Genomic DNA, 11221 nt, shown 5'->3' with positions numbered 1-11221 from the left:
TATCGAAGTCCCATCCATTTTGACTGGCAGGGGTAAATGAATGTCTGTAGCCGGAATGTATTGTGTGTCAATCCCCTAAATGGCAACCAATAACTTCATATAATTCATAATGTTTGTTCTTGGTCTCTAATAAAATTATCCCATAAAATTTGATTCATACTCGAGTGCATTATTTTTTCTTACATACTCAAGTAAGACGCCTGGCCTGAAAAATACACAAAAACACATGTGAGCAGCGGGGTGTGTAGAATTTTTGTATATACTCAGACTGCATTGTCTCTTTGCATACTTTCCTTTGTGAACTTTAGCTTCCTTCCACATTCCACAACAATGAGGTTTGCTGCAAAGTCCGAAATGCCCATTGGTGTAAAAATGAGGCTAAAGTTTCAGATGGCGAACGACCAGTCTAGGGTGCATTATTTTTTCATCATGTAACGAAGGTGCTTTACAATGTGAAGTGTTGTCATGTGACACCTCGGCGTGGTGTTGTGCAACTGCAGGACAACGTACCTTCTCGTGACGGTGACTCATCACTTTGCAGAGGAGGGTTTGGAAAGGGGGGTGGTTGCCCGCCTGACTTCACCCCGGTGACATCATCACCTGCTAGTGGCCCAGCTGGAAAAGCACCAGATTCGCTTGAGAGAGTTAATGAGCCTTCTCTCTTCTCTTTATTCTATGCAGTCTGAACTCATTCATTGCCATTGACGGTGATAGATGTCCAATCTATTTTGACTGGGAGGGGTGGCAGCGCCCAGTCCAAATGGATTAAACGTCTATTGTTGTCAATGGGAGCCTATCAGCTTTGACTTTGAACTTGATAAAACATCTTGTAGTTTTCTACAATATTCCTGTCTGATTTGTCCATTGTTTCATGAATGTAGGCAAACACAGTTAATTGAATGCTCAGTACTATTTTTGGTTGCAATTCCTGAAATTTGCTTTTAAATTTTGTTTGGCAATATCAAATTTGCACATTTGTGGTGACAATTTTGTCTATTTGATACTTGTGCTCTTAAAAACAAAATACAGCATATGTACTGTAAATTTTGGCTGAACAATGAGAAAATCCCGATTAATAGCATGAGATCCTTGCAACCAATGATGATTGCGGTAGTTTTTGGAGTATAAATTGCTTTCTTTTTTGCTTCGTTTATTAACAAAGTTACTATTTCGTTGCTTTTTGCAGGCTTACTATTATATGTCCCTATTGAACTTAGCAGACGTTTCATTAATTTTGCTTAGCGGCCGGCATCCTCATCATACCATCAACACCATTTCCTGGTGATAACATTTATCAGGGCTTATTTTGAGTTATATATGCCGATTTGTTGTCGCACAAACTTTGGGTGCCCAAGATGAAGCTGCTGAGCTAGCGCCGCTGCTAGCTGATCTAATCAAGCCCTATTAAGAATTTTATTGGCAAAACATCTTTGCTTCCTGGTAGCATTACATTAGAACAATTTAAGGATAACCGAAGGTATTTAAAAAGTATGAATATCCGAAGTGTGCTACGACAAAGGTGCTATGCTAGCGCTGACGAAGCTGCTAGCAGAATGATGCATTTTGGGAATTTTATCGCAGAGGGCTCCATCTGTCCAAAATGTAATTAGAAAACACCTGTTGGATTTTAGGCATGGGACAATGTCAAATTAGCTAGGGCACGCCCCTGCTAAGGTGGTCAGCTAGCAAGAATGCATAGGGAACGTGCCCTTTAAATCAAGAGAATGGTTGAAAAGGGAACGAGGGTTTGGATGAATGAACACGGTGGTGCTGAGCCACGCAGAAGCCGTGCAGAGCGCGTGGAGGATTATTGTTTTCTATAGCGCAGAGATGGCAGCGAGGACACAGAGGCCAACGTGACCCCCGTGATCCGCACGTGACTCCCGCTTTACAACCGTTGGCTAAAGGTCACAATACTGGCAAATAAAAGGAAAAACACAGTTGTGGCTCAGAACAAATACTTTTTATTGACATCAATACGTGCGCGTCCAGTCAAATTCTGCAAATGTAAAAAAAAAACAAAAAAAAACCCTAACATAAATATACTTAAATATATTGGAAAATAACTTAAAATTGTAATACAACAATTGTACTTGGCATAGGAATTATTAAATACACACTTCACTGGATTTGTAAAAGCCCTTCCCTTTATAAATTACAGCAACATCAATATGAACAGTTGAATGAAGTTAAATCAATTAGTAAAGGTCCAGTGTGTTTTAAGTGCTTTTTTTGAGCTGAGACGCCGAGGCCTCGGCTCTCCATCTGACGCTCCGCCTTTCCTCAAACGCGTCATGCGGGCTCTGTAGCAACACTATGATGTAATCCTTCTTCCCACGCTGCGTCCGGCTGCAACGCCAACAAAAGCAAACCAGCTGGCTCCATTTTCGTCAGCCATGACGACACAACGACGGCCAGACGCAACTCCGGAACAAGTGGGAAACAACTTCCCACTTTTTTTTTGTCTTTTTTTGCCTTTTGTGAATCCATCCCAACGACACAACGGGGTCTGTCTTTTTTTCATTTTTGTTTTATCCAACCCAAGTAGTGCTTCGGAACTTTTGATCTGCGGCTGGTAAGGTGCCCGCTCTGATGTGCGATTTAACGTCCTTTCACGTCTATTTCTTCTTTTTCACCGCTCCGGCAGATTGATGATGGGGACCCACTGGTCCATACACCGGCTCTCCCTGCAGAAGTGGTTGACTTTACTCAACGCGGGGTCCTTCCAGGAAGAAGAGTCAGGGCTCTGGAAAACAAGGAGAACTTGAGTCACATACACTTCACCTAAGCAGACAAGTGGCCTCTGTGTGTGCGTGCGCATGAGGTATTCCCTCTACCGACATTCCTCACAAGTCACGGCGGGAGGAGTCATGCGCATGTTTACCAAAATGCACACGAGACTTGGTTTCAGTCACGTGACGGCGCCTTCCAGTAACTGTGTATGCATACTGATGTGCATTTCGGCAATGCATTGTGAAGAAAATTATAGGGATATATATTTAGAAGCACAGATACTTGTGCAGAGACTTTGGTAGAAGAGGGGGTACTTATTTAACTCCTTAAATTTACCAAAGTACCATAGTTTGGGTAACGTAAACTGACATGAGCTAGCTACTAACTTGCCTATCATTCAACTTATTAATATAAGGCTAGTGAAAATACCTCGATTTTTCATTTACTTAGAAATGCGTTCATGCATTTTATGTTGAATCGAGGCTACGCTCCTCAGTGTATTAAAAAAATCTAGAGATGAGCTCAACCTCACTTGAGTTTATGGCCTATTTTTGCAGTTTGGTAACTTGGTACAGTAGCTAGCATATTTTGGGTGCAATTTTACAATTTCATAACAAATGCAATAAGATATTGATTCTTTGGGCAGTTCTTTGCTGATATTACAAAATATGCTATTGATTCAATTTGACCATGATGACATGATATTTACATGTTGGAAAAAATGTTGTATTTCACTTAACGTTTTTTAAATCACAAAGCAATTTTAATACTTTTGACAAATTGTATGTCTATTTCAAAAATTTTTAACTAAACGGCTAAAAGATGACGATGTCATCCCATTAATGATTCGGTAAATTTAAATTCATTTGTCACAAATAGATGTCCAATCACTGTGCACCAAATTCAGTTTCATTAATGAAGATGCTTTGCGAGTCATTGCAGCTTCATTTTTATATTTATCAGGTGAAAACCCTGCTCTATTGGGTTGCAATAAAGGGATTGGCGTTGCCATAAAAAAAAAAAAAAAAAAAAAAAGAAAAAAAAAAAGCCATTTAATTGGGAACCACAATAATACGGGCTTTAATCTATAGCAAGATATTTGAAATTTAGTCAAACCTTGGTTTAGGAATGTGATTCTGATGCCATTGATGGCAATCCAATCTGTTTGAACAGGAAGGGTTCGCAGCAAATGGACTTCTATCGCTTTCAATGGCAGCCAAAGAACGTGTAGAGTTATAAATACCCAAGTACTGTATCTGCTTTCAAAGGCAGGGGATTCATGGACATAGAAATAACCGTCGAGGAAACTACCCATGAGCAGTAAGTTAAAAACTGTTGGCATGACTTACAGTGACAAGCACACAGTGCAGGTCGACGGGCTCGCCCCCGCTCTGCTTGCCCCCGCCTGCTCCTCCCGCTGCCAGAACTTGAGCCAGGCGCCGGGTGTTGTTCACTCTTAGGATGTTGATGTCATTCTCGCAGCAGAAAGCCTGGATGAGCGTGAAGTGGATCTGCAGGGCCACATCTTTCACGTCTTCGTCATCGGCCGCCAAGATGCACAAGACTACATTGTCGGGGTCCCTGGAGAGGAAAAGATGACAATAGACCATTGTTAAAAATAAAATAAAAATATTAATAATAAAAAAAGGCTTCTGCATAAAATTCTACAATAAAAAAGTTGAATTGTAAGTCATGACAGGGTGACATGAGTTTATAATTTTGTACTTACACATTGAGGGACTTAGCTGCCTCATAGACACCCACGGTAATGCAGCCCTGCGGTAAAGCTTTGGTCAGCACCTCTTCTAAAGCTTTCGCTACCGAATCCATTCTGCAACACAGCCAAGCAAAAAGTTGTTAACAACAAGCGCATAAAACCGGTACTTTACGCAAGTCGACACTTGAAAACTCATCTTTTCCTATGGCTTTGAAAGCCTTTTGGGCAACGACTGCAAACGCCAAACACACTTGCGTGCATGCTCACTATCGTTTGCCTACTTTTAATCCGTTTGCAGCGTCGTCATTTACATATACGCTGCGTATGCTTACGCACAAACCGACCGACGAGAATCATTGCGCCCAACAACGCAACAAATATAAAGGAAACAGTCCATACCTTTCATGAGAGTAATCGCCACTTATTTCCTCAAATGTCATGTTGTACTTAAAATTCCAAATCCACTTTAGAGGGAAGTTCTGGTTCCTTCTCTTGTCTGCTATTCGCACGCGTGTCGAGCCGGCCTCGCTTCCAGTGCAACTAAAGTGTCAGAATCTAGCAGCTTCACATAAGAGAGTCAGGGGAGGACAATGGCACCCGGGGAAAATATTTGCATAAATGTCCTGATTGGCCATATGCTAATTCCTCGGTTTGCTCTCCGGTGAGATTGGATGGAAAGGTCGGTCGCTCTCTGGCGGCGGTTCTACTGCAACTGCACGTTTGTTCAAAAGTTTGTTTCAAGTACTTCACTAATTCAATACCATTGACGGCGAGAGACGTCCAATCCACTAGCGCCAAGACAAGACCACCACCCGCCCCCCAAAAAGTGGTCTCAAGACAAAGACTGGCCAACACTACTTAGCGTTAAATAATAAACTCCAGTGTGCCAAAAGAGTTATTAAAAAAATACTGTTACACCCTATACTATACTATACTATACTATACTATACTATACTATACTATACTATACTATACTATACTATACCATACCATACCATACCATACCATACCATACCATACCATACCATACTATACCATACTAATCTGTTACTAAGTGCAGTGCTTAGTTGAACCTGTTATACATTAAATTTACTTCCCTGTAGGGCTGAACAATATTGGAAAAAACGTACATTGCAACTTTTTGGGGGTTAGGTATATATTGCGATATACTGTCTATTGCAATATTAAAACAAGAATTTTAACCAGATGACTTGAATAGCTCTGTTTGGGAAGACTTTGCTTGACTCACCATGTTTTTGTATTAGTGTATTGCAGTATTTTATTAGATTTGTTTCCCCCCCCTTCCCCACATCTATCCTTGTATTCTTATATTTTTCCTTTATTTTATATTCTTTAAACAATTTATCATAATTTTAATCATAAAAATTAAAGATGCACTGGTACTGATACCAGTATCGGCAGGGGGGGCTGATCCAGCCCGAAATGACGGTATCGGTATCGGCGAGTACCAACAATGAGGGAGCCGATTCCATTTACCGGTCCAGTATTTTGCAGATGACCGCAGCCTTTTTTCCTCCTGACGCTCACTACACTCTCTGTTGTGTGATGACACATGATCACTTTGCATGCCAAGCAGCTATCGCTATTGGCCTGCTCCAGAGCAATGAGAGCGAGCTAATAGTCGCTTTTGACCAATGCCGGGGCAGCTTTTTCATATGGAGGAAAATCAAACCAGGAGAAATGGCAGCGGTCTGGAAATATTTCAGCAAAGAAATTCCGTCCAGTTCACTCAATGGGTGCATGCAAGATTTGCGGCCTGAAAGTTTCGAGAGGTGGAGTTAAATCGGCCGGTTGGACCGGAGCAACAATCTCTGGTCAGTTCACTATGTCTTCTCTACTTTTATTGCCTTTTAATGAAATAAATGCCTTAGTAATTTGAGACCTGTTTCCAAAGTAGGGTTGCCACCTTTCAGAAATAGAAATAAGGGACACCCCCTCCCACCCAAAGCCGTACGGGCAACGGAAAAAAGGGACATCCCCAAACGTGTAATGCATCTATTTATATATATTTGGAACGCAACTTTTAATTCCCAATTCGGAACGATTCCTTATTTCAAAGGACGAGTGGCAAGCCTATTCAAAAGTGCTGTAGAAGTAAACTAAGCTAAGTGGTTAAGTGTATGTTTCTGCTGGTGCACAGAGAGGGAGGCTAATAGACAGACAGGATGCTGTGGTCAATTATTATTACTTATCACTTCATGATTCAAGTTGGACTGTTTGGTCTTTGAGAGCCAAAACTCGGGGTTTAAAACAGTTTATTCAGTTCATTCGCTGTAATTTTACGTTCTTACTGTTGGGCTGCTATTATACATATTTTAATTTCACGAATTTAGCACTGTTTTGGCCTTTGAGAGCCAAAGGTTTATTTAAGTACTTTCACCCATACCAGGTTTACAATAAAAAGTTCTACTAGATTTACATATGTATGAAAATTTCAAAGGAAGTTGTATCGGTATGGTATCGGCCGATACTGCACAGCCAGGTATCGGTATCGAGCCCCAAAAAATGGTATCGGTGCAACACTAATAAAAATGTTATCTTAGTCTGTTTTTTTTTTTTGTTGCATTATAGATTTAAGGTGCTTAAATTTAATTGTATTTATATATTTATTATTCAGTTATTTAAGAACTGAAAGTGCAAAAAAATGGCAAAACCGCAAAATATGATAGTACTCATATTATACCGTTTAATCCAGGCTAAGGAGGTTTATCTGTTAAGGATCAATGGATACATGAAGTCATGTCTCTGCACACACGCTGCTTTTATGAAGCAAACCAAAAGTTTACGGGTTAAAAAAAAAAAAAATCGCATATGCTGCGATAAGACTATTGCGTATGCGCACATCATTGATTGCGATATTCAAACGATATATCGAGCAGGCCTACTTCCCTGAGTACTTAGTTCCATGATTTTAGTTTGCTCAACCCTTGTACATTGACTGAGAACAGGGATGCCCAAACCACAGCCAGCGGGCCAACTGTGACCCACTGCCTAGTTGTTGTTGACCAGCAGCAAATTATAAAACACAATTGAATATGGCATACATTAGAAGCTTGAATTCAGCAAATATTCTGTTTCACTACTCATCTTCAACATAGATAGCATTTGCCACTTAAACAGTGCCTCATTAGCACCGGTGTTCTGCCAAAATAAGCTACATCGGCAAAACGTTCTACCGTGCGCTTTCAACTTGGTTTTGTTTAGATGCATAAAGGCAGAACGTACTAAAAATGCCTTAAGAAAATACGTAAATGTAGTTATATCAAATAAAGACGGTTTAAATACGCTACATGACTAATGTGGTCAACGGATCAACACTGGTGTAAAACTACCGCAAGAATAAACAATGGTTAAAAGTATGAAAGGGAAATACATGCAAAAGGTATTTGGGGCATTGAAAAGGTAATAAAAAACTCAATAAAAACAAAAATAGTGAGTACTCGGTGCTTTTAACCGATGTGCACATGCGTGCGGATGCTTGAGCAAGCGCACTGAACATCGCGTGGGACGTCTCACCACATAGAAAACTGCAGAATTTCAGTATTTTCTTTTACATGATGAACATTTAGACAAAAAACAATCCAATAAAAGGATGAATTCACCTATTGATTTGATTTTCTCTTTGTTCTGGTTGTTATTTTGTAACCATTAGCCCTTCATTCACTGCCGTTGACAGTTATTGACATCAAATCCATTTCAACAGGAAAGGCTGGCATTGAGTGATCATGTTTTAATGCCATTGGAGGCAATAGACGTCCAATCCAATTTGAATGATGGGTTGGCAGTGATCAAACAATCCAGTCAAATTGGATTGGACCTCTATTCGCTGTCAATACTTAAAAATTAATAAATACATTTTAAAAATCCAATCAGTAAAAATCAATCATTTCAAAAGGGCTGTGTAGAATTTTTTGAGACCCTGCATGCGGCTGGAAAAAAAATATTAACAATAATGCTACAAATAGGCTGAATCAAAAGAAGTGTTTCAGTTATTAGCATGCCGGCTTCACTGTTCTGAGAATAGCGGTTCAAATTCGATCTGCAGTCAAGTTTTCACAATCTCCCCCAAAATGCATGCTAGGTCAAAGGTGACTTATAACTGTTAACTGGAATGCTTAAATGTAAAAGGTTTCTTTCTCTCAAATGGGAAGTAACAAAATATAAATACTTAAGTAGATTCGACATCTTATCTTGCATCTTGGCATCAGGTGCACATTTAGAGTAGGCCTATGCATTTATGTAAATGTCAACTAGCTTCTGGTGCTAAAAAAATCTTATTCTAATCTGAAAAACATATACAAGCAGTATTAGCAGTAGTAAAAGTAGTTTTCTGTTGTGTTTGTTGTATGTAGTTAATTTTGCTTTGTATTTTGTTAGTCCATTCAGAACGTTAAGACGTTTTGTGGACACATTTTGATAGCATACTGTAAAAGAATGAGCTAATGTTTGTTGCTCGCTCAACAACAATAAAAATCTATTATCAAAACAGGTGTTTTAGCTTCCAGTAGCTTACAAATTGACTTTAAAATTATTTTAATATTTAGAGGATTTTACTTAGACATATAAGTTGACTTGTACTTTTACCTTTTGCATCGTTATCCACACACGTGCCTTCATTTTTGTTATTTAAAAATAAAAATATAGTTTGAAAAAAATCATGCCACTGTGCACAGCATGCTCCTTCATGTTCGGACGTGTAACGAACCCTGCTTCCCTGACTTCTGACATACTAAGAGCGACACTTTTTGCAAATGTGACAATATTAGCAAAAGTAATTTTAGACACATTTATGAAAAAGAGACAGTTTTACTCACTCGTTTGGCTTGAACCCTTCAAGGGAGATGACGTTAGCTTGTGCTTTGCCCCGCTACTGTACGAGGCATAAGGAAGCAGTCACAACCGGTGACAAATGCGTAGCAACGGGACGCTAGCTAAGGAAAAGAAGCTTTCTGATTGGCCAGCTGCTACGAAGTAAAATGCGCAGAAAGTACTGGCGCGAGTTCTGTGATCAGTGGTCACGTGATCAGACGACCTTTGATCCTTTGATCTACTCATGTTGTGGACAAACCTTTGTATTTAAATAGTATTTCAGTTTCATTATTTAATTCAAGCTTAAATTCCACTGTTTTGTTTCTAATTGTGTGATCTAAAAAATTAAATATGTTGAAAGTACAATAAAATCGTTTACTTAGCCACATTGTTTGGATATAACGTGCATTTTCTTAGCTTACCAGAGACAAATGTTCCCCCCCTCAACTTTTTAAACAAAATACTTCCTAGAATTGCACTTTGGCCTGCCATAATCCCAATATTAAAATCAAATAATAAAATAGGCTCATTTTTTTTTTAAATTAAAAAACAGACATAGGTTTTCTTGCCAAGTGCATTACCTTCATGTTTGAAGACATATGAATAGCATGAGGAAGTTTTTTATTTTTATTTTTATTTTTTTTTACTTGTATTGCAATCGTGTGTACAATGTGAATCATAACAAAGTGCTTTATTAAAAAAAAAAGCAATGAACATGAGAGTAAAATCAAAATTTAAGCAAATTAAAAGTTTATAAACAATCAGTAATTACAGATTCAAACCAGATATATTAAATAAATTACACTTAAAGCAACACTTGGTAACTTTTCAGTTTTGGTCGATTCTAGCGACGCCGGTGGACAAAAGCGGTAGTGTTTTGCTCTAAGGAAGACTGTGTTTCCCATGAGGACCAGCATATGAGCGCAGTGTTGTAAAATCCTCATCTACTGGTCGCCTGCAGATGGATTAAGCGACATTTATTTTTCTTGCGGCTGTGTGAAGGATGAATAGTAATGAGGTAAAGAATCCAGTTGTGGCTAAACAATAGCATATGATGTTTAGCAACCGTGTGGCTTCTTGTGGGTAACCCCCTCCCCACCCGAACTTGTCAGCACTGACTAGTTTGGTTGGGGGGGGGGGGTGTCACGCCAGCGAGTTAAGGCCAAGCCAATGTTTATTCTTGACTGTCCTTTTATCTTTTTTTCCCTCCTCTGACAAAACTTTTTGTCTTTTTTTGCTCTGTCATCTTTGCAGACTTCGCACGAAAGCATTCAAATCGAGTTTCGTCTTTATAATGAATGGGGAAAGTGGGAAGCGACGTATACCGTAACGCAGTCTAGACATATGTAGTTTTTGTGTGTGGCAGGGTTCCTGCCACTTTCCTCTAAGTTAACCCTTTAAGTTCTGGGCCTATTTTGTCTGATTTTGCATGCCTTTGAAGTTGCCTTTATATTTCAAAGAAAGAATTGTTTACGATGGCCTGGTTTGGTCCCTTTTTTTGTGACACCTTGAACTTCATGTCCAAATTGTTGTTTCCTTCACTGATCAATTATAAATCATCATTTTGGGCCCAAAAAGACCAAAAATTCCAAAATCGTTTTGTCAAAATTTTTAATATTGATGTCCAATTGACAACCAAACATGCGTAACGAACCGTTTTGAAACTTTGTAATATTTATTCAACATGTTAGGATGAACATTCAACCAAAAAATTTTAGAATAAATAGTCTTATATTTGACAATTCAACATAAACAACAGGTATAGCCATAGGCGTTTTTTGCCTTTATACATGCTCCAGTCAAAACAGGTTATATACAGCAGACCTAACAGTGAAGAACAGTGAAAAAATATATACCATCTAACACAAAAAGTGTTTAGAGGCCATCTCTTTATGAGTTTAGGTATTGCGGCCCATCGCCTGATGAAAACTATGAACACAC

General features: G+C 39.1%; 1 protein-coding gene across 2 annotated transcripts; it reads right to left on the bottom strand.

The window, feature by feature from the left end:
• Nucleotides 1-1949: 1949 nt before the first annotated feature.
• gadd45aa (growth arrest and DNA-damage-inducible, alpha, a) lies at nt 1950-9381 on the bottom strand. Of its 2 annotated transcripts, none has more exons than XM_057857434.1 (4): nt 9286-9381; nt 4463-4564; nt 4083-4314; nt 1950-2746 (listed from the first exon to the last, which is right to left on the bottom strand). In XM_057857434.1, exons 2-4 carry the CDS (start codon nt 4561-4563, stop codon nt 2633-2635), a joined length of 447 nt encoding a protein of 148 aa, XP_057713417.1. In that variant the 5' UTR covers nt 4564; nt 9286-9381; the 3' UTR covers nt 1950-2632. The 2 variants fall into 2 exon arrangements, with proteins under 2 accessions (XP_057713417.1, XP_057713416.1); XM_057857433.1 differs by lacking the exon at nt 9286-9381 and adding an exon at nt 4850-5015.
• Nucleotides 9382-11221: the final 1840 nt, after the last annotated feature.

The sequence above is a fragment of the Corythoichthys intestinalis genome, chromosome 14 (genome assembly GCF_030265065.1).
Source record: "Corythoichthys intestinalis isolate RoL2023-P3 chromosome 14, ASM3026506v1, whole genome shotgun sequence".
NCBI lineage: Eukaryota > Metazoa > Chordata > Actinopteri > Syngnathiformes > Syngnathidae > Corythoichthys > Corythoichthys intestinalis.
Note: the sequence above shows the minus strand (reverse complement) of the source record. Positions and strands in the feature narration are given on the sequence as shown.